Below are 24,551 nucleotides of genomic sequence, written 5' to 3'. Positions count from 1 at the left end.
GGAAAAGTGGATTTCAGAATGTTCTCTATTCTGCAGGGAGTGCTTTGTGCCTTGCTCTTTGTCTGTCTCTGGGAGTGTGTTTTTTCACTTTAATGAAGTTTGTTAACCATTGCTGCCTGCTGTGTCTGAGATTTTCCTGCCTTTTAATTCTTTAATTGGCAGAGGAAAGAAACCCAGTCAGACCTCTAGACAGTAAAACAGTGAGCAAAAGAGGTAAATAAACAAAGTATACAATGACCAAGTTCCAAAAAGCCAGGGTGGGCTTTTTAGTGTCAAGCAAAGAAGCCTTCAAACCATAAACACTAACAGATCTAAGAGGGCATTTCGTAACAATTAAGGGGTCAAATAGAAAGACATAAACACATGCAATGTTGACAACATACCAAACGAGTAAATGGCATATTAAGTTCAAGAGTCAAACTAGGTTGGAGAAATAAACAAGTTTATACACATATAAGATTTTACACTTCTCAAAATAAGTGAGCGAGCAACCAGAATCAGAAACAGTGCGAAACTGAGGCAAGAACAATTTGCTCAGATCATGTTTAGTACTTCCTTCCAGCTTGGGAGTGCATCTGAGACAGCCTTGCTATGTAGGTTAGGCTGGCCTAAAACTATTATTTCAAAGTAAATTCAGAGTGGAGAACTCATACATTTATTTGAATCAATATGGCTATATTGCACATATTATCTGAGTACACTAGAGTCAAATTAAAAATGATTATAATAATTAAAATTGGTTTAAAATTTTGAAGTGTTTAGAAATTAATAAAATTTGAAATAGCTCATAACTGAAAGAAGTGACATAGGAAATTATGAAATAGTTTTGAGTTAATTAAAAAATGTTGTTTTTTGGGGGGGGGATTTTCGAGACAGGGTTTCTCTATAGCTTTGGAGCCTGTCCTGGAACTAGCTCTTGTTGACCAGGCTGGCCTCACACTCACAGAGATCCACCTGCCTCTGCCTCCCGAGTGCTGGGAATAAAGGTCTATGCCACCACCACCCAGCCATTTAAGAATGTTGAATGTTTTAAAATGTTAGCGTAATGAGGATTAATTTAAAAAGTATGTGACTTTCAATACCTATATTATAAAACAGTAAATATTTAAAAATCAATGATCTATGCATACACAGTTAAGAATACAGAAAGAGAGCCAGGCATGGTCACAGATTCTTTTTCTAATGCCAACACTCAGTAGACAGAGGCAACTCTGTGAGTTCCAGACCGACCTGGTGTACATAGTGAGTTCTATGCCAGTCTTTCCTTTTATTGTTGTTCTTTACCTTGCATAACTTTGCAGTGGTGGTGCACACCTTTAATCCTAGCCTTCTGGAGGCGAAGGCAGGTGGTTCTCCTTGAGTTGAAACCAGCATGGTCTACAGAGTGACTTTCACGACAGTCAGGCCTACATAATGAAACCCTGTCTCCAAACACCAAGAAAAAAATAAAAGAAAAAAAGAAGAATTGAGAGAGAGAAAGATTAGTTCATTAACTGAATGACAAAATCTTTGTTGAGATTGCTTTATGCGTGCCATAGGACATAAAATGTTAAGGAAAAAGATGCTGATGGCAAGCGGGGAGGTCCCATTGCATATCAAGAATGAGATATCACATTGATTAAAAGACTTCAAACAAATTGGTGACCTGATTTCAATCCCCAGAACTCTTGTGAATGTGGAAGGAGGGAACTGACTCATGGGAGTTGTTGACCCTCCATATGTACGCCTGGCAGCCCAAATACAACCACACACAATACAAAAGCAATGATAAACTTAAAGATTAATAATAAAAAAAAATGCAAACTAAAACTGAAGACTAATCTAGAGATGTTGAAAGAGTCACAAAGGGAGATTCTTTTCCCTTCCTTAAAGGGAAACTGTTAAATTTAAGCTGCTTACCAATTGAGAGATTAACTGCCGATAAAGAATTATTTAGAATATTTACAACTTTAACTTAAATGAAATTCATTTTTTAAAAAAAACTAAAATAAACATTTAAAAGGCACCAAGTATGGCGAACATGCATTTAATCGTAATTTAATCAAAAGATAGAGTCAGTTTTCCTTTGTGAGTTGGAGGCCAGCCTTGATGGAGGAGGGTCATCTCTCTATCTGTTACTTTCATTGGTTAACTAATAAAGAAACTGCTTGGCCTGATAGGTCAGAACATAGGTGGGTGGAGTAGACAGAACAGAATGCTGGGAAGAAGGCTGTGAGACAGATGCTATAGCTCTCCTCTCCAAGATGGATGCAGGTTAAGATCCTTCCCGGTAAGCCACCACCTCGTGATGTTACACAGATTATTAGAAATGGGTTAATCAAGATGTAAAAATTAGCCAATAAGAGACTAGAACTAATGGGCCAGGCAGTGTTTAAAAGAATACAATTTGTGTGTTGTTATTTTGGGTGTAAAGCTAGCCATCCAGGAGCTGGGACTGGAACGCAGCCCACCGCTCCTTTCTACACAGCCTGATCTACATAATGAGTTTCAGGATAGCCAGAGCTATTTAGAGAGACCTTGTCAGAACAATAAAAAAAGTCAAATCTTTCCAAAATTTAACTGAGGAAATAAAGAATATGAAATTTTGCTGGAATGGATGAAAGAATAAAACCTAGTTAGAAAGTAAGCAGCAGCATGAAACGTTCAAAGAAGAGATATAGATTGTCTTTAAATACAAAAACATCCTCATCATTTGACACTAGAAAACTCACCAAGCAAAAACATATTTTTAAAAGATTTGTGTCTAAGACATGCAATAAACTATTTAAAAATAAGCAAAATATAGTAGAAACACTTTAAAATGACCTAAAGAATTGACATATATCTTACAAAATAATGTGTGTTATAGTTTATGTGCATTTGCAAGTGAGCATAGGTGTGTTCTTGCTTAGGGACTTTCACATACATACACCCCACACACTGTAGAAAAACAGATCAGTTATAAAGAATTTAAACAAAGAGACAACAGAGGATCTTAGGGCATTATTCCCTCAATAAAAGTATATAAAAAGGTCTTTATAGCATTTACATTGTATGAGATATAAGCCTTCCAGAGACGATTCACAGCTGGGCAGTGTTGATGCACCTCTTTAATTCCAGCACTCGGAGGCAGAAGCAGGTAAGTCTCTGAGAGTTCAAAAACCAACCTAGTCTACAGAGTGAGTTCTGTGACAGCCAAGACAACACAGAGAAACCATATCTTGAAAAACAAAAAGCAAAAAAATGAAGTAAAAGAAAGAGAGAGAGAGAGAGAGAGAGAGAGAGAGAGAAAGAGAGAGAGAGGAGCCCCATCATACAGAATATTGCATATTTTATAAGAATGCACTCTCTACACGATCACACAATGAATGACTGTAAAAACACTTGTAGTTTCATATCTACTAAAGTGGTTTTGGCCACTGGTCTCCCAAAACACTAGACTTTGTGGGAAAGAGGCAGGCACGGAAAGAGAAACATCACGCCTTCTATCACTATGTAGCAATGTCCATATGATATTAAACTTTTGTCAAAATCTATAGCACACACAATACCAAGAGTTAAACCCAGCATGTGAACTATGGAATTTGGGTTAAAAGTATGTTTTGATACAAGTTCATTGATGGTAACAGGTAAATTACTTTGGTGGAAGATGTTGACCATGAGAGAGGTTGCATGTTCTTCTGATGTTATCTTTAGATAGGTTCTTGAGCCAATCCCTTATGCACAATAAATGAGAACATGTCACATTCTTTAAAAGGCACAATGTAGAGGCAGTAAAAAAAAAAAGTTAGAATTTACCGGTGATTCTGAGGGAGGGAGCAGAAGCTTCTAAGACCATAAAATATTCTGTATATTAATGTGCATGCATTCATCATTTATTAATGGTGATATATCTGACATCTACATCATCATTGTATGGTTACAAGTGTTCTTACCCAGACTTGCACAGTATAGCATACTCCTAAGTAATATCAGATAATGTCACTACTGAAGGCTTGGTTAGAGTGGTAGACACATACAAGTATGAGTTTACCAAGAAACATAGAACTACTATATGAGCTAGCCATTTCACTCTTAGAGATATAACTGCAATAAAAGGAAATCAATATATTAAATAAATATCCATGTTTAGTAGCTCACACTCGTAATTCCAAAATTCAAGAGATTGAAACAGGAGAATAGACTAACCAGAGCTTCATCATGGATTCCAGCTCTGCCCGGCTGCCGATGGATTAAATATCTAGATATCCAACAACAACAACAACAACAACGAAAAGAAATACATGCGTCCCCTGTTTATTATCACATTGTTTATAGTGGTCAGCATATGGAATTAATGATGTGTCCTTCAGAAAATTGAATAGACTCAAAAAACCATGATATATCCACAAAGTAGGATTCAGCCAGAAAAAAGAAAAACAGAAAAAAAAATGTCATTTGCTGCATCGTGGATGGAACTGGAGGGCATTGTAGGAAATAAAAGCCCGAGCACAAAAGGAAGAGCACTTGTTCTCAACCCTTAATAGAGGTTTAAAATTTGATGTAATAGGCAGAGAGATCAGAATAATAACCGCTGGTATCACGGTGAAGACTGGGAGGGGAATAGAAGGGAGCAAGAGAGCTTTCATCAAAATACGGTTGGATAAGAATAATAAGCTTTATTATTCTGCAGTACTTTATAATGATGGTAATTTTCAATAATTTACTGTATTTTTATAGAAAATTAGGATGAGTTTATTGTATGGTTCTAAACATAAAGAAATAATCACTAGTTAAGAAGATAAGAAAAACCTGATTACTCTTATTTAGTAACTACAAAGTATATAGATGTAGCTAATCATCACACCGCATAAATATCTGTAATTTTTATGACAATTAACTTAACATGCCCATCAGTATCAATTTGACAAGAATGGCATATTCATACTTGCCAATCTTAATATAAAATTATACAAACACTATTTCACATTCACTATAATACTATCATCAAAATGATTAATCTTATGAAATTTTGCAACTTTGTATCTGGAGTCCCTTTATATTATGACAGAGTATAAAATTCCCCGACCCAACTGTAGCGACTGCTTCAGACTCCTATAAACAAAAAACAGACCTTTGACTTCCCCATTCATTCCTAGTACTTTAGCTAAAATAAATTAAGGCATATATAACTGTGGACAAAGAAAGGAACTTACTAATAGCACCAGGTTATAACTATCTCAGATACTAATAGCCAATAGTTAAGAGAGTTGTGGAGTCTCACATACAATTCTAACAATTTCAGTGTTAGATAACCAATTTTCAATAGGAACAAAAGGTCCACATCTTAGAACAGTGCATCAAACAACAGAATCTAGATCAAAAGAGTATCTACATACAGGTGCCGGTTATGAACATAGAGAACTAGCTAAGCAAGCAGAACACAAAGCAGTTGAGGAAATGTTTGCTTCTGAAGGAAGAAGAAACTAGCTATAGTGCATATGAGAATCCTCTTTAACAATAAAAAATACCCTCTGAATGTTAGATGCTGTATGACAGGACTAATTGAAACTATTTTAGATCTGTGCATTTCACTGTGTGCTAACTACGTAAAAATGTAAGTGGGCATTACTGGTTTTGTGGTGGCAAAGCTGCTGGCTGCGGCTACAAACATACTAAAAGTATGAAAAATCTGCATTCTGCTATCTACTGCCAAATCTTAAGCAAAGAAATTAACATTCTGATCCTACACTATTTGTATACAAAATGAAACCAAATATTTAAGGATTTATTTTAAACAACAAATAGTATATATAAAGATATGAAGGTGATATGTTATCATGTAACAATCTTGCAATAAATAATATTTTGCTATCTTAGTAAAGCCCCTATGATTTTTCTTTCAAACTATTTCTATGTCTGATATCTCCAGTGTTTTTTTATTTTATTTTCTTACAGTCTGTCTATCTGGAGAGCTTTCAAGAGTCTTCACAGGCTTTTTTTTTTCTTTTTTCTTTTTTCCCTGATGCACTATTGATGCTCCAGGCAGACGTGAATACTTGCTTATTTGTGTCAATTTCTTATTTGTGACCAATGTGGTTTTTCACAGTGATTCCTTGTTGCACTAAAATCATACTATTAATATCTGTATATATAAACAATAAGATCTTTCTTCACAGTTTTTGTTTGTAGTTTTATATATAGCACACTTCTAGGCATCTAGTAAATTTTGACAAAAGATATTTCATAAAGAAATTATTTCAGAGTTTGTTAAAATCACAACTTACTTCCCCTCACTTTGGAGTCTCTATTAAAAAAAAGCCCCTAAATTAGAGAACCAGCTCTGGTGTTGAGATCTCTCAGCTTCCCTCCACAGCCCCTTACTGACCGCTCGATGTTAACCGCTCGATATGCCAAAGCAAAGCTCTCAGCTCTCAAATCGAACGCCGTGCCTATGATTCCAGGGCGAATTTTCCATCTTCAATTTTTTTAACTATTTCCTCACGTATTTTATATACTGATTTAAGTTCCTTAAAGGACGTACAGATGTCAAAATTCCATGAATGTTTCATTTTCATTTCCATCAGGTTTCCTATGAGTTTTTCTCGTATTCTCAAGTCCTTATGTAGAGGAGGAACGCTTGGCTCAGAATCACGGAGAAGAAAGGCTCCAGTCTCACAAAAGGCTAAGGGGGGACTCTGAAAACTGAAAGATTTCACAAAGAGAAAGGGTACTGGGAATTGTGCTACAGACGTCTCTCTAGTCTGGAGACACTTGAATTTCTAAGTTTTTAAGATGGTCGGTTTTCATAAAGGAACCATACGCTCCTCGGTATCTGGATATGATTTGAGATGGAGAACTCTAATTGCTCAGCATACACAGATCTGTATTTTGAGGAAGTGCCCACTTTTACCAGCCCCTCTACAACATTGAAATACCAGCCCCTCTACAATCTCGAAATACTCAATTCTCAATTTTTTCTGTTGTTGACATATTTTACCGATGAGTGGCTAGTGTACAGTTTGTGACTTATTTATCATTTGCTTTCAATTATGCCTATATCTTTTTCTTTGTCTCCCCGAATCATTCCTAATCATTTCTTTATGGCTGGTGTGTTGTCTGTTAACATAATTGGATGCTCTTTTCATAAAACAGGTTTGGTGGGAGTTGGTGTACTATGGCAGAACTATTCAGGGATGTCGAAGGCAGTGAGACTAGCCATGCCCTCCTGAAAATCATTTGCCATTTGGGATGACCTACACTTTGGCAAACTGAGAGCCAAATCTGTCACAATCCTAGCAGACAAATGGTTAGTGGGAGAACTTAATCTGATGTGTTTATTTATGTGAGTTAGCATATGAGGAAAAAGAACCAATTCTCATCAAACCACCCACGGTTAGAAACAGCCATGTGGCAGAGCAGAAATAGAGAGTAAGGGGATTCTGTTTTATAGTTTGATTCCTCTCAAAGGATTCTGACCACCTTTGTCCCCATTCCCGTAGGGATGGGGGCTACGAACCCGAGGTAAGGACTGAAAACCAGGACAGCACAGCAGCGTTCATTCTACAGAAGGTTGTTTCTGTCTTGAACACATGGGCGCAAATGGGATAGATCGTCATGAATTGCTATTGTAACACGATTTCAGTGGCCAGACATTCTCTGAATTAACGACTCCCAGATTCTTCTCTAATTATTTAAGAAAGAGTAGTCTTGGAGCACATTTCTTCTTTTGGGTCCCCAAATTAAAAAAAAACTTACTAAGGGTATCTTAGAAGTGGGGTGCAGCCGTCGTCATCCTCTTCTGCCCCCTTGTGGTTTCCTTTCCTCACATTGGACTCTTGCCCTAGGCAGCAAAGAGCCCCTTGTAAGAGAGCCATAATGTTAAGTGCCTCGTAAATATCCAGAAAATTCCTCAACGAAACTGAGTTTGGGACTTAATTTTCAGAAGAAAAACCCCTCACATGAGAATTTTTGGTGTCTCCTGCTTTATCCATTAACATGACGTATGTCCTACTGCTTAACTGGCTTTTCAGAAAGCTTCTTTTATTCTCTGTGTTTCTGTATGTATTTGGAAGTATCTGCTAGTCAGTTTTCTGTTTTATGGCTTGCTCCTTCTTTTTTTGATTTTTAGAATGCCTTTCTCACTCTGTTGTCTCATCTCACTCATTTTACAGGTGGGTTCTCCCATATTAAAAATGGTGCCTCCATAAACTTCTATTACTTAACTTTCAAGACTCCTTTCCTTTCCTCTCTAACTGACTCGTTTTTTCCCCTGCTTATCTCTACGACGCAGTCAGTGTTATTCTTCTAGATGAGTTTAGATTTTTTTCTCTCTCTCTTAACATACTCTTTTGCAACCATGTTCACTCCTGTTGCTCTGATTTTTAAAAATGGACAAACTTGACCCCAAGATCCTCTGAGTTCATACAGTTATAGAACCCAGGGTATCCCGGGTTGGCTGCCCCATGTCTTGGAGAGTGTTTATCCGTCTCTCTTACTTTGTGCCTCCCACCCTCCATATCCCGGAGGGAATAAACCACTCCTGAAAATTCACACCTTTCCGAGACAGATACATGAATATACTCTTCAGTTTTCTAAACCTTCGTTAAATTGTAATAGCTGTCTGGTATAGCTCCCCAGTCCCTCTTACGTCAATATGCTTCATTTCTGAGCTCAGACCACACCACCACCCCCACCTTTGGACATGTTCCATGTTGCTAGTGGTCTATCCCTACTTCATAATTCAGCACGGTCATTTTTCTGAAGTATAAATCTGGCGTTGTTATTTGCCTATATAAACTTTATGTTTAAAGAGGCTATATTAGCTGAATTGGGAAACTATAGAGCAAGAGACTCAATTCTGTGTCAGTTAGGACTTTGGTACACGCCCCTCTGCACAATCCACTTGTGGTGGTCGGGGGCGGGGAAGGGGCGGGATCGAGCCCCCTCCCTCCTCCTTCTTACTGCGGAGAGCTGCAGAGCCAGGAGGCAGTCTCACTGCGAGCTGAGCTGTGAGCTGCTAACTGCGAGCTGCGCTGCGGAGTGAACCAGTCACTTGGCAGAGAGCTGCGAAGGAAGCCAGACAGCTCTCTGAGAGCTGCGGAGGAAGCCAGACAGCTCTCTGAGAGCTGCGGTGCCAGCCAGGCAGCTCTCGCTGAGAGCTGCGGTGCCAGCCAGGCAGCTCTTGCTGAGAGCTCTGGAGGGATCCAGGCAGTACTTGCTGAGGGCTGCCGGTGCCATCCGGGCAGCCCTCGCTAAGTGCTACGGAGAAAACACGCAGCATTCTCCGGGAGCGGTGGAGCGAGCCAGTCAGGCTGGCTCGCTCCCTTTTCAGCTTTCAGGCTGGAGGGGGATCCTGGACAGCCACGTCGGAATGCTCAGCCCTGGAAGAAGAAGCGCAGCGCTCGGAGACGAGCCGCCACCGGTCAAGGAAGGGACATGTCACAGCTAAGTACGAATCCGGGCGATTCCAGCCCACCGGACTCCCCTTTGCCTCCGGTCCAGGTCCATAGCCGCCCTACGGTTCTGATGCGGGCTCCGCCTGCTTCGTCCCGGGCTCCTCCAGTCCCTTGGGATCCACCTCCAGTGGACTTGCAGGCTCCCCTGGCTTCATGGCAAGCTCCTCAGCCTGCCTGGGAGGCTCCAGAGGGCCAGCTGCCTGCCCCAGTGGCTCAGCTGGCCCAGCCTCCTTCACTAGGGGCCCCAATGGTCCAGGCTCCCCCGCTGGGAGGGCCTATGACCCAGCCTCCAACTCCTGGAGTCTTGATGCTGCATCCTTCTGTCCCGGGGGGCCCTTTGGCTCATCCTACAACCCCAGGAACCCAAATGACACACCCTCAGCCTCCTCCTGGGACCCAGATGGCGCACCCTCTTCCTGGGACCCCAATGGCCCACCCTCCTCCTCCTCCGCCTGTGACCCCGATGGCCCACCCTCCACCTCCTGGGACATCTATGGGCCATCCTCTTGTACCTGGGAACCCGATGGTCCATCCTCTCACACCTGGGGCCCCAATGGTTCATCCTCCCCAACCTGGAACTTCAATACCGCACGCTGCAATTCCGGGGACCCAGCAACCAACTCCAGGAGTCCTGATGGCCCAGCAGCTGTCACCGGGAGTCCTGATGGTCCAGCCGACTGCTCCAGGAGCTCCGATGGTCCAGCCTCCTCCGCAGGCTGCCTTGATGACCCAGCCTTCGTCTTCAATAACTCAGATGGCCAAGCCTCCAGGTCCTGGTGTCGTGATGATCCATCCTCCAGGTGCCAGAGCTCCGAACATTCAGACTCCAGTGTCAGGAGCACCGACTGCTCAGCCAGTATTGCCCCCAGGGCAACCTCTGGCTTCGTGGGCCCCACAGAGTCAGCCTTTTATCCTGCAAATCCAGTCTCAACTCATGAGAACTCCTCAACAGGTTCCCCCTATTCCATCAACACCACAGGTGCAGCTTGCCACAGCCCCAGGCTGGCAAGCTGCCACACCCAACTGGCAAGTGACCCCCCAGGGTTGGCAGGGTACGCCCTTGGCCTGGCATTCCACGCAGGTCACTTGGCAGACCCCAACCCTAGCCTGGCAGACCCCTGCTATGCGCCAAGGGCCCTCACCCATGCGTTCTGGTCCCACACCCATTCGACCTGGACCGCCACCTCCAGTACTCCGCCAGATGCCACCTGTGGTCCGTCAGACCCAACCACTGACCCAACAGCCCACCGCTGCACCTGTCAGACAACCTATGCCTGGCATAGCAGGCCAGCCTCCGCTGTGGCAACTCCTGCCACCCCCACCTCCACTGCGTCAGGCTCCACAGGCTCGTCTCCTGGCTCCCAGGATGCCAGGGCCACCAACAGCACCTCAAGTTACTCAGATACATTTGGTGCCACAGACAGGCCCACAGGTGTCCCATCCAATGCTGTCAGCACCGCTATCTATCCCAATTCCTGTGCCCCAGGCTGCCTCTCAGCCAGCTTCCCGAGCTGTGCATTGCCCATCCATCATCTGGCAGGCCACCAGAGGCCAGCGCCAGGTGCCAGAGGAGCTCGAGGTGCCCCAGGAGCTCCAGATGCCAGAGGAGCTCGAGGTGCCACAGGAGGTCGAGGTGCCAGAGGAGCTCGAGGTGCCACAGGAGGTTGAGGTGCCAGAGGAGCTCCAGGAGTCAGAGGAGGTATCGGTGCCACAGGAGGTCGCAGTGCCACGTGAGGTCCAGGAGCCACAGCAGCCCCAGGTGCCACAGGAGCTCCCAGTGCCACAGGAGGTCCAGGTGCCACAGGAGGTCCCGGTGCCACAGCAGCTCCAGGTGCCACGGGAGCTCCCAGTACCACAGGAGCTCCCCGTGTCATTGGAGTTCCAGGAGGTACAGCAGGCCCAGGCAATGGGCTGGCAGGCACCCAAGGTACGCACTCACTTCTGGCAGCCTGTGTCTGCCCAGGAGGCCCAGGAGCAGGCCACTCCGCCCACCCGTGTGGAGCAGCAGCAGCCCTCTCGGGGAGTTCAACACTCCCGCAAGGTACTGCAAACTCGGCGAGCTGCCCACCAGGCCCAACCCGCAGGCATGCAGGCAGAACAGCCCTCAATCCAACTGCAGCCTTCTTGGCAAGGGCCAGCCCCCACCATGCAGGCACAGCGTGGAGCCTCCAGAGGACGGACAAATTTTCCCAGGGGCTCCACTAGATCTCTCATGCCTCCGTCAGGAGAACCTGGCCCCTCTTCTCTAGAACCTCGGGGCCCTCCCAGAGATCGTAGGGGCTCTTCAAGGGGCAGAAGGGGCCCTCCCAAAGATCGCATGATCATTGGTGCCACCTTCTCTGCTCCAAGGTCAGCATCAGCTTCCAGGGCATACCTGCCAACTGCCTGGGGAAATGTGCCTGCCACGTCAGAGACCTTAACTGCCACCTCAAGGGTTCTTCCATCTACCTCTCATTTTCAGCCTGCTTCTTCTAATGGCTTCAGGGGTCCCTCTGCCACCTCAGAGAGCCCAAAGTCACTGCCATTTGCTCTGCAGGACCCTTATGCCTGCGTAGAGGCCCTGCCTGCAGTTCCCTGGGTCCCATATGCTGATGTGAACAGTTCATCAGCATGTAAGGCAGTGCCCACCATCCTGATGGTGACAGCAGCTGCCCCCGAGGCAAGTGCCACCATCGCAGAGGCCTCCAAGTCTGCAGAGCCACCACGGCGCTCCGGCAAAGCCACCAGAAAGAAGAAGCATCTGGAACCCAAAGAGGAAGACGGTGGCCAAAGGATGGCCTCACGTGACTGGCGGGGCCCCCGACCCTGTGAGAATCCCAGGCAGAATGACTGGGAGATGCGAAGAGCTATGCAGCTCTTGGGGGAACAGGAACCCCTCTACACATCCCAGGGTCGGAATGGCTGGGGACGCCCCAATAACTCTAGAATTCCAAGGGGCTTCGATGGTCCCAGCACTTCACAGGACCACCGGTTCTGTGGTGCCTCAGGGGGGTCTCAGCCATGGATGGTCTCTGAGGTGCCAAGTGTCTCTCGAGGATCTAGTGCTGTTCAGGAGGACCCTAATGGGGAGAGTCAGGCATTATCTCCCTTAGATGAGAGGGCAAATGCACTGGTACAGTTTCTCTTGGTCAAGGACCAAGCCAGGGTGCCCGTCCAGCTCTCAGAGATGGTAAATGCTGTCATCAGGGAATATAAAGATGACAGCTTAGACATCATCAGTCGTGCCAATGCTAAGTTAGAGAGCGCCTATGGGTGTCAACTGAAGGAAATTGACACCAAAACCCACACTTACATCATCGTCAAGAAGACGGGGCACCCTCAGTGCAATATGCTGACATCTTACTTAGACAGGCCAAAGTTCAACCTGTTGATGGTGGTCCTGAGCCTCATCTTTATGAAAGGCTACTGTATCAGGGAGAATCTGCTCTTTAGTTTTCTGTTCCAGTTAGGACTGGATGTCCACGCAACAAGTGGTCTCTTCAGAAGTACGAAGCAGCTCATCACCAGCGTGTTTGTGAGGCACAGGTACCTAGAGTACAGGCAAATCCCGTTCACTGAGCCTGCAGAATACGAGCTTCTCTGGGGTCCCCGGGCATTCCTCGAGGCGAATCAGATGCACATTTTCAGGTTTTTGGCCTCACTCTATGAAAACCAGGCCCAGATCTGGACAGGCCAGTACCTTCAGTCATTGGCACAGTTAGAATACACAAACACAAATGAGGAGCCCAATGACAGCGATGATGATTCCCACGGCACCACCAGCAGTGCCCACCCTCATTAATAGGTGTTGCCAAGATGAACTTATTCCTATGGGTACCAGGCCAAAGGCCACGGACAGTGGGTACCAGGCCAAAGGCGACAGACAATGGGTACCAGGCCAAAGGCGACGGACAACGGGGGAGCGGGAGAAGGGGACAACGGATAATGGGTACCAGGCCAAAGGCAAAGGACAATAGGTACCTGGCCAAAGGCGATGGACAATGCGTACCAGGCCAAAGGCAACGGACAACGGGGGAGTGAGAGAAGGGGGGAGGGGGGAGGGGGAGGGAGGAGTTGGGAGGGGGAGGGGGACAGGGAAAAAGGGGGTACGTTGTGATTTCTGGTGTTTTTGCTGTTTTTGCTATTGTTCTGTCTGTAAATTTCAATTTTCAGCCCGCTTTTGTATTTGCCAAAGCTTTGTACACTTTTGTAAAATGCTGATTTGAACTGGCTACTGTGCTATTTTGTATTTTGGCATCTGTGTTTCTAAATGAGATTGGTGTTTCCCCGTTTTGTGTTCTAAATGTTATGTTCTGGTGCCAGAGTTGTGCTACCCTTGTTAAGTGATTGGGCAGTCTATCCTTCTTGTTCTGCTTATGTAAAATCATAATAGAATGTTCTTTGGTCATTAGTCAGTAGAATACTGTCTGGAGAAAAGTAAAGATCTGTCTACATAAATATACTTTTAGCAAAGCATGAATTGTTTGTCTTTATTCTAATTGTGAAGTAGGGTGGTGGGGCCCAAACATTAACACACTCCGTGCACACACACACACACAAACAACAAGAATGCCGTCAGTGTACTGACAGCTTCCCAGAAGAGTACTCCATTCAATTTAAAGTGATATACTGATTGTGGTGGGTGGTGAAACCTGTGGTACCTGAGATTTCCTTAAACTAAACATAAAACGGTATAAGTAGGACATGCTAAATTAAAAGGGGCTTGTATGCCCCCCCTTTGATTTAATTTTCACAATAGAATTTCAAATGAGACATCATGTCTAATTTCTAGGTGAGGCTAAAAGATAAAAAAAATAGGCTATTAAATTGCATATATAGTGGCCTGGTGGTAAAAGTATAATTCCAAGCAGAAACTCTCAAGAGTATTTGGAAAAGGGGGATTCTCTACCTAAGAACCATAAAAATCTAGGTTTATGAGCCAAGAAAAAAATGTGAACCTTGTCAAGTCATATGGTCCATTGAAGATGTCTAATATCTCAAATGTGGAAAGCATCAGTGCCCTACACTGGTACCAGAATGGAAGCATGCGCCCCTAAAGTAGTAGAATCCCGCCATGAGAGAAGAAAATTAGGGTTTAAGCAGTTTAAGATTTTGCAGATTACAGGTGGCTATTACTAGGCGAGGGCCGGCAACTGCAGGACAGACACCTCGTGGAAAGGTTGAGTTCTTTGAAAAATTCCTAAGAGGAAAGGGTTAATCCTCGTGCACAGTGAGGAAAAGATGATAAGGTCTGAAGTGTCTTAATACCTGCAGCTAGCCTTTAGTTACAGGACCCCAAGGAGAGAAATCTGGCAGAGGGCTGAACAGGGGCGTGGGGGTGGGGGGATGAATTCATGTCCATGTGAATGCAGTTCACGTGAAAACAGTGCCCAAAGGTCACAGTTTTTCCACAGGGACAGAGAGCGGCCTCTTGCCACCTCTTGCCTGTATGAATCAAGAAATTCAACCCCATTTCTTCCCATCCTTCCAGAAAAAAAAGCGGTGGAAGCCGCAACGATAGAACTTCTCTGCCACCTACTGGCCCGTGAGCAGGTGCACATCGGCTTCTGAGGCCGTCGGATCTCCGGCGAGGCGCCGCTTCAACTCCGGCACAAATTGCTACCTAACCTTCCCATAATTTTACCTCTGTCTGTGCCCAATCATTTCTCTTTTTCTTTTTCCATAAATGGAGTAAGTCAAACAGCTCTCCATGTGCAACCCAAGTTTCATTCGAGGATTATTACCTTCGGTCCTGTTGCTCTGCCGCTTAGGACAAGTGGCAAAGTTATTCCGCTGTTGCGGAGCAACCTTTGTCGGGCAATTGGACCCAACTCCACCTTTGACCTTCCTGAATGCACACAGTTTCACCAAAGATCCATTGTGACGAAGTTTTACTAAAATTTGGAGAGTAAGAGAAGCCTGACCATCCAGTAGCTCTATCTTTATTACTTGGCAATATTAAAATTAAGCAGTGCTTTGGCTAGGAAGAAGTACACCATGATAATAAACTGGCATAAGGATTTAATGAAACTTGAGATTTGTCTGGTCATTTGTATGGTTTTCTAGATTTTGTTTGTCTCTGTGTGGGTACTAGATCAAATTTCCCACACGTTAAAATCATCTGACTTTGAACCTACACCTCATACACAGCTGGCTCCTACAGGGACTACAGTAGAAAAGTTGCTCACCACAAAACCGATATAAACGTTAATGGCTGGGAACCTGTGTTAGATAGTATGTGAGAAGTTACAAAGGACTTTCCATTATATATGTAAAACTAAGTCATTCGAATATGCCAATGAAGAGTTTAACGCCAAACACTGTGAAAGTAGTAAGCAGAAGCCCGAGTCAGGATGTGTGAAAACAAAGAGCAGAAAGTGGGAAGAAATTCAAAGTACTAATGTAGGTGCACATTTTACGAAGCTTTTAGCTATGCAATGGAGGACAACAGAACCCTTCTGAGCAACTAAGTGGGAAACGTTTCCACAAAACATACAAACAAGGACTCCTGTGCTCTTGCATCTCCCTCTAATTCAAAGATCAGCATTAGTGTCAATTGATTAAACTGACATAGAATGAAATAGAGTCACATAGAAAAGCAGATTTGAATAAGGTTATGAAGGGAATTACTACAGTTTGCCTTAAATCATTGTGATTGACTGCATCATTAAAGGATTCCAATATGCAGATGGTTTATTTTTTAAAAAAAATAATCAAAAGGGGATATGTCGAATAGAAACAATTTGGAGTAGAAGTGAAGACCTCCTCACAAGGGGAGCTGATGGTGAATGGGGAAAACATCTAGTATTTTTTTGACCCCCAAAAAGCAACAGGCAAGATGTTTTAGGAAGATGTTGCTGAAAGACCATAGATATCTGAAGAAAACGAATTGCACTTTCACCTGTGCCCCAAGACATCCAATTTAGAAGACTAAAAACCAGAATTACCGGTTGAAGAGTTAATGCTTAACTTTTTCAAAACCAGATCCTAGAATTCAATAACTGTCCAATGGCTGCGGTAGAAACCACTTTGTATTAAGTGCTGACTGTTAATAAAGAGGCATCACCAAAACAATTTTTCTCTTGTAATATGCTAGTTAAATCAACTCTAGTTCAAATGAAGTTTTCTGACCTTGAAAATGGATTGAAAGATATGTTCAGGATATTAAGCTAGCAGAAAACAATGTCAGAATATTTATCTAAAATATGATATCTTTTGCGGTAATTTTATTCTAAATCATTATACCTTAGAGCAATCTGAAAAGGGACCCGTTACTTGTCAAGATTATACGTCAACTGGCCATTTTAGCAAATGTGGATTAAAAAAAATACAGCCCTGTGATGGAGGAACCTTTTGCTTTCTAGCTGGAAGGCTGGAGTCTCCGTGTCCTCAAAAATATCGACTCCGTTGCACATGTTGCGCATGTCCTTAATTTGCCATCTGAGTTGGAGAAACAAAGCCTTGCCGCCTTCTCCCGGACCGTTATAACCCCCAAAGGGATACAGGATCACCCCTCGATTCTGTTCTATATTCTGCTGTCCATGCTAAAATTCTGGAAATAGTCCTCATCATAGAAAGGCTTTGGCTTCCAGTTAACAGCAGTGTTGCCATTTCGGATTGGCAGACTCTTTTCTTAATCCCAGCACTCGCCACTTCGGAAGTCCTTTCTCTGGCGTCTCTACCTTCATTACTGCCGTCTGTCGATCTTAACATAACAGCCTATACTCTCTAAGCCACCATCAAACTCCATAAGGTTTCATCTGCCTTGAAGCATGAGATGGCTCCCCGTGTTCCTGAATAAGCGTAAGCGCCCCTCAGCTAACTTTGTTTATGCCCTGCCTTACAGAGGAGCATAGCACAAAGAACCTAAATATGAGACAGGGACGCCCTCTGCTGGACAAAGACTTTCAAAGAATTACTCAGATTCTGAATTTAAAACAGAATTTGTTTAAAACTTTTTCATGTTGTATGTTTGGATCCCACTCCCCCAAGATCCTTCCTATCTCCCTACACACTCAATGTATGTATTCTCCTGCCCCGCCCCTTCCTCTCTTTCCTGCTCTTCTCAGAAAAGCAAAGTGAAAACTCAAAATAAGCAAATGAAAACAGAGAGTACGGTTTTAGGTCAAGAAAGACCAAAAGGAGAATTCCCTGTCCAATTTAGAGCAGACCCTGCTTGTTCTCCATTATCCCCAGCACAGAAATGTAAAGAGATAAACTCATAGCTATAGTAATAGTAGTACAAGGTCTGACTGGATTCTCGAGAAAGAATTTTCAGGTTAGAAGGCCACTGTGGATGAACCCACATTTGTGACACTTTTTTCTGCCTTTTTCTGAGTGCAAGCCATTTGTGTGTGTGTGTGTGTGTGTGTGTGTGTGTGTGTGTGTGTGTGTGTGTGTGTGTGTCATGAATTAAGCAGTGCTTCCTTGAATCCTATGAGATTTGGAAATGGTACTTCATGCCTTGTTTGAAGCATCATTCATGATCAGCCTCCTTATGTTCTGTTTATTGGCATTCAGGAAAGTACCCTGGTTGTATCAAAGACATACTATTTTCTGTATAGCAGCCTTTGTCTCTATAAGAAGGCAACTTACTGTCTATGTTATTCTTTACTGAAAGTCACTCTTAGAAGAGATATCGGAAGTATACCCTACCTATGTATACCCAACCCTTCAGCATTTCCTCTCCCCAGAAAGCTTACTGGAGTGTGCTGTATAATGGCTCAGAATCTTCCCCTAAATACAAATGCATTGGCCACTGCACACTATGTGCTGGTCTTTCTAGCGTATATGAGGAAATCATTCAAACATTGTGTTTTAAAGTTGAAAATGGTGCATTTCTTTCAGCACAATGCCTTTGACTTTGGCTCGGGTCTTTTAACACTGGTAACATGCTTGGTTACAAAAGACATTTCTGCAGTTTTCTCTTTTGAGTAACTTGCTAAATGATCACTACGAACATTCATATGAACCAGGAACATGGGTGTTTCTATAAATATAAATATTCAAGTATTTGTTGAATATGGGTGTAATTCTTATATCATAAGACAAGCATACACCTACCATCATCATTATCTTCATGATCATCATTTTCATTGTTACCTTTGAAAAACAGACTTCTGAAATATTTCCTAGAGTAGCTTTAAAACTTACATTACTCCTGAGAATATATAGAAAAGCCAGCCTTCCCACATCTCAACTAATAACTGTCAAATGTGTATTCATTTTTAGATTTGCTTGTAGGTGAACAGTGACATTTCATTGTGGTACCTCAGTATCTTCAGGGAACTGGTTTCAGAACCTACTGAAACCAAAATGCATGTATGCCTAAATTTCTCATATAAAATGACATAATAGTTACACATTCGACTCAGCCTCCAAGCTCTAAGTCATCTCTTGATGGCTTATCACATATAATCAAAAAGCATGATTAATAAATAATTGTCTTACCATATTGTTTAGGTAATGGATTGTTGTAAGTCAGTACAGACACCATTTCCTGGTATATTTCATCTGCAGTTTGTTTGGTTCATAGATGATGCCTGTGTGATCATGGCCACTGATCAACCCTCTTACCCAGTTTCACTCAATGAATGTTATTACCTAGGTTCACTGTGTGTGTGTGTGCATTTGTGTGTATATGCATGTGTGTATGTGTGTGTGTATGTGTGTGTGTGAGAGAGAGGGGGAGAGGGAAAGAGGGAGGGAGGGAGGGAGGGAGGGAGGGAGGCAAGGAGGGGGAGAGATTGGCAAGTAGTGCAAAAGTATTAAATGTGCATTGATTGTGCTGTGTTACAAAGAGGGGTGCATGGGATGTTTCCAAAGTTGTGGAAAGGAAAATATAATTGATTAAGATATTGATGCAGTTAAAGAGAAATTATGGAGCTTATCAGAGCAATGTAAACAATACCTTTAGCAAAAAAGCCCTACCCAACAAAATCTCAATGATCCTAGACTGCAAGTGCATTTGAAAGGTGAGTGTCTAAGGAAAGAGACTTCTGAGCACTCTTTCAGAAAGCAGCCATCCAAAGAAGAATTTTCATGGTCTTCACAAAGCCATACACGGGCCATTGCAAATGCAGCTCAAGGGGAACAGGCTAAATCTCAACCTGCTGGTATATCTTGGTATCACCCTCATGACTTTGGATTTACAAGCATAAGAAACAAATGATTTACAAAGTTGCTGAGTCTTGCACAAGATTCTCAAAAGCCACTAAGGCCTGGTAAAATGCTACATAGTCATGAACCCTGGATTGACTATGGATGGATGGATGGATAGATGGATGGATGGATGGATGGATGGATGGATGGATGGATGGATGGATGGAATGGATACCATGATATTGGAAATACCTTAAACTAGAATGATCTGCCATGGAGAGTTACAGTTACAGAGGTGAGGTGGATGAAGAGAAAGATGCCCCACGTGCCATAAGTACCTGAGTGGGAAGGATGAACCTCCCCAACACTTTCTGAGAGACAATTTCATAATGAGCACTACATGCTGGAGTCAACACTGCAGGTTCTATCATGCTGGGTTTTGTTCTACCTTTGCTTTGATATTTATTAGCTCTACTCTCATCATTGACTTTTGGAATAGAAATGTTTAACATTCCATTATATATTAGAAATAATTTTTTTATTATTTTTATTTTATTTTATAGTCATTGCAGTTAAGAGTTTTCTGAGTTTCAGACAAGATGTTGAACGTAAATGCTTTGCAATAATCTTGTGATTGTTAAGGCTCTAGGGACTCCTCGAGAAGATAGCTAGGGTTTCCACTGTGAGAAAAGCACAAGGTTTTAGGGATCCGTAATGGAATATTATTGTTTAAGGTGATGTGTTTGGTTGTCATGTTGACAAGGTGTGGATTGTGATTGATACTTTTAATTTCCAACTGATTGGATTATGATATACTTAGACATTGTTGAGCCCTATTTTTCAATGTATCTGTAGTTCTTTCCAAAATGAATTAGCTTTTAGAGAAAGGACCCCCCCTCCTTGAATGTGAGGTTTAGCACATCTTGCTTTGTGGTCTAAGAGAGAATAAACAGATGAAAATAGGGAGAAATACATATACATAAGTCACAGATTGTCCTCTCTCTACTTCCTGGTCTACCTTGTCTTGATTAAGAGGCCTTATGCACATGATGCAATGCATTCCCTGCTGTGAGGGCAAATCCATGAGAAAAGTAAGCCTTTCTTCCCTTCAGCTACTTCATGTTGTGTATTCGGTTACAGAGATTAGAAACTATTAACACTACAGAAACACACATACACACACACACACACACACACACACACACACACACACTCAAATACACATGTCTCCTCTTAAAAGAGAGCAAAAAGACAATATTGATGTGAGTCTGGCTTAACACAGTCATCTCCAATTCCACACATTCTCCTGCTATCCTGGCTAGTTTTGTGTCAACTTGACACAAGCCAGAGTCATCAGACAGGAGGGAGCCTCAATTGAGAAAATGTTTTGACAAGATCAGACTATAGACATGTCTGGGGGATATTTTCTGAATTAATGATGGATGTGGTGGGGTTCAGACCCTTTTGAGTGTGGCCACTCCTGGGTGGGTGTCCTGGATTCTATAAGAAAGCAAGCTGTCTTTTTTTTCCATTTGATATTTTTTGCTTCACACTGATGACAACTTATGCTGGAGAGGTTGTGGGGGAAAGGGAACACTTTTGCATTGCTGGTCGGAATGAAAGTTGGTACAACCCCTTTGGATGTCAGTGTGGCTGTTTCTCAGAAAGTTAGGAAACAACCTTTCTCAAGATCCAGTAATACTACTTGTATGTATATATCCAAAGGATGCTCAATCGTGCCACAAGGACATGTGCTCAACTATGTTCATAGCAGCTTTCTTTGTCATAGCCAGAACCTGGAAACAACCTAAATGTCCCTCGGCTGAAGAATGGATATGGAAAATGTGGTACATTCACACAATGGAGTACTTACTACACAGCAGAAAAAAAATAATGACAGTTTGAATTTTGCAGGAAAATGGATGGAGCTAGAAAACATTATTTTAAGTGAGATAACCCAGACACGGAAAGACAATTATTACATGTACTCACTCATAGGTAGTTTTTAAACATAAAGCAAAGAAAGCGAGCCTACAAACCACAATCCCAGAGAACTTAGACAACAATGAGGACACTAAGAGAGACTTACATAGATCTAATCTACATGGGAAGTAGAAAGTAGAAAGACAAGATCTCCTGAGTAAATTGAGAGCATGGGGACCTTGGGAGAGGACTGAAGGGGGAAGGGGAGAGGCAGGGAGGGGAAGAGAGAAAAATGTAGAGCTAAATAAATATCAATAAAAAATGTATTAGAAAGAAAGAAAGAGAAAAGAAAGAAAGAAAGAAAGAAAGAAAGAAAGAAAGAAAGAAAGAAAGGAGGCTGAGCAACCTTGTGGAACAAGCTAGCATGCCACATTCCTCTTTGAACTACATCAGCTCCTGACTCTAGGATCCTGCCCTGTTTTGGGTTCCTGTCCTGACTTTCTTCAGTGATGAATGAGTGATGTGGATATATAAAATAAATAAATCCTTTGCTTCCCAATTTGCTGTTTGTCATTGTGTTTTATCACAACAATAATAACACTAACTAGGACTCCTGGAAATGTCATAATTTTATTCTGATTTAAAACTGAATAAGTTTTGCTTGTGCATATGATCATTTTTTTTTTACCATTCAGCCGAATCTTTTTCCACTCATACCTTTCTTGCTCTTCACAACAAATCTTTCCTGAACCTTGGCATTTTTTTGAATGTACCTATCTCCCTTAATATTCCATTCTTCATTCTGTGATATAGCCCAGTTGCTGTGAAACATCATAGGGATACTGCTACCGTGTCCTTGAGCTATAAACAAAGTAAACTTTCTGAATTTATGACTTTCAAAAGGCCAGATATTTTATTTCAACACAAAATCAATTGAGATACACAACAATAATTGTATAGATTATTATCAATATTTTAAAGATCCTAGAAGATTGATTATAAGAAAAATTCTATGTATGTATGTAAAGAAACAATACTCATAAATAAAAAAGCAATAAGATTTTGTCATTTGCAGACAAATCTCATATTGTTCATTTTGGAAATTACAAAACTTGATATGAGGGTACAGAGTAGAATATTGGTCTCCATAGAATGACAATGGAGGAGTGGATGTAAAGAAGTTAGATGTAGCAAAACACAGTTAGATTCAATTAATTAATTCTGAATGTCTATAGTAAATGAAGTAGTAGTTAAAACAAACTACAATATATTTTTAAATAACTATTATAAAATACTGAGCTCCACACATGTGCAAATTGCTAATTTATGAGTATGTAAAAGCATGCCTCACAATACTTTGATAATTATACATCATATGCATTATCAAATCCCAAGACTCAGTCCATAAAGATGTTCAAATATTATGTGTTCATAAAGGTCGGAAGTATGAAATTAATTTTATATATAAAATTAAATCTTTTAAGATAAGCAAATTCACTCTTGACGTGTTGCAAATGTCACCAGTTTTCATAAGAGTTTATTGAGTTTCTGAAGGTCATTTAAATGTTAATGTTGTTACAATCACATTTTAGGGAGAAAAATAGAATCACGTATAGCATCTGACACTAGAGCAGATACTACTGACAAAACTGAGGAACAGAAAATCCTTTTCCAGAAAGTCTTAGGTGAGGTAAGTTTGCCTACTACTACCTTACTCTAGCCTCCCTGTGTTAAAAGTTTGGTGCTTTAGGTAAAATGTCACACACGATATCAGTTATAAGTTATTAAGGAGGGTACAGCCGTGTGCAGCCTGGTGATGTTTGATTGATCGCATGATTGGAGGTCTCATAAGACTGTAATAGAGTTTTGAAATCCTGTCACCTGGCGGTGTTCCTGTAACACTTCACTATATTGCTTGTGATGATGCTGGCATAGTAACCATAGTCACAAAATTTAATAATAGTATTAATCAATCACATTAATGGTTTTGCGAATTAGAAATCTTATTAAAAGAAAAAAAAACTTATATCTGGCCTGCAAAGGCTGATTGAGTGATTAGAACTTGGGTGTTACGGAGAGATTAGAAGGTTACAGGTCCATGATCTAATTAAAATTAATCTTTAGCCATCTTTAACCTACTAAATAATCATTCACTGTGTCAGACCTAGCCTCCTGTGGCTAACAAATAAAGCCAGACGTAATATCCTGACAAACAGATAAAATCATCCTGAAACGTGTTAAGAAAACCCCAGGTTTCCACCGAGCAAGGGGCTTAGAGTATTGTCATATAGCATCTACGACTTTTATCTGTGTTTTTTCATTTGTTTCAATAACCCGTCTACCTGATGTGCCCACCGATGTATTCAAAAGGAGTCTTGATGTATGGCTTTCTTTGTTCTGTTACTGTAAAAGGGTCATTAGATTGCTACCTCGTTAGAACCTGGTATTTGGGGAGACCTAAATCCCTCTTGAGCCATTGTCACCCATATTTAGTTCTAGAATAAACCATGTTTCATCCTTCAAGCTGTTTCTGTCACTGGCAGCTCATATTAACTATACGATTGGTGGTGACTATTTTTTATTGTCAGCTTGACTACATCTGGTACTAACGAAAGTGGAAATATGGAGCGCACATGTATAAGGGTTTTTGTTTAACTTTAAGTTAGTTGATCTACTTCTAACTGGATCTTTGAGATAGGAGAAACAAATTTTTAATCTGGGCTGCACCTTCTGCTGGAAGCCTGTATAAGGACATGCAAGAAGGAAGCCTTTGCCCTTTGCTTATTTGCCCTCACCTTGCTGGCAAATCCAATCCTTCACGGCTGTTAGAACCTACTTCTTTAATATTCCAGAAATATAAGATATTTACAGTATGACTCCTAACAGTAGAAAAATATAGTTACTAAGTAGCTATGAAAAATAATTTTATGGTTGGGGTCACCACAACATGAGGAACTGTATTAAAGGGTCATAGCATTAGAAAAGTTGAGAACCACTGCTCTAGAGAACTTGACTAATACACTGTATTTTCATTTTTATTTTATAGCTTAAACTAACTATGAAAGTTAATGTTTAAAAAGGTTCCTTGTGATGAGATTAGGCCTTCAAAATTTGTCTTGATTGCATGAAATG

At 42.0% G+C, this 24,551-nt stretch overlaps 1 protein-coding gene across 1 annotated transcript; it reads left to right on the top strand.

Moving 5' to 3' along the window:
* The first annotated feature begins 8,962 nt into the window (after positions 1–8,962).
* On the top strand, positions 8,963–13,864 carry Magel2 (MAGE family member L2). Its single transcript, XM_075952832.1, has one exon. The coding sequence runs from the start codon at positions 9,397–9,399 to the stop codon at positions 13,195–13,197; it is 3,801 nt and encodes a 1,266-aa protein (XP_075808947.1). The 5' UTR covers positions 8,963–9,396; the 3' UTR covers positions 13,198–13,864.
* Positions 13,865–24,551: the final 10,687 nt, after the last annotated feature.

Source organism: Microtus pennsylvanicus, chromosome 18, assembly GCF_037038515.1.
Source record: "Microtus pennsylvanicus isolate mMicPen1 chromosome 18, mMicPen1.hap1, whole genome shotgun sequence".
NCBI classification, from domain to species: domain Eukaryota; kingdom Metazoa; phylum Chordata; class Mammalia; order Rodentia; family Cricetidae; genus Microtus; species Microtus pennsylvanicus.
The sequence above is the reverse complement of the archived record's forward strand: the minus strand, read 5'-3'. Positions and strand labels throughout refer to the sequence as shown.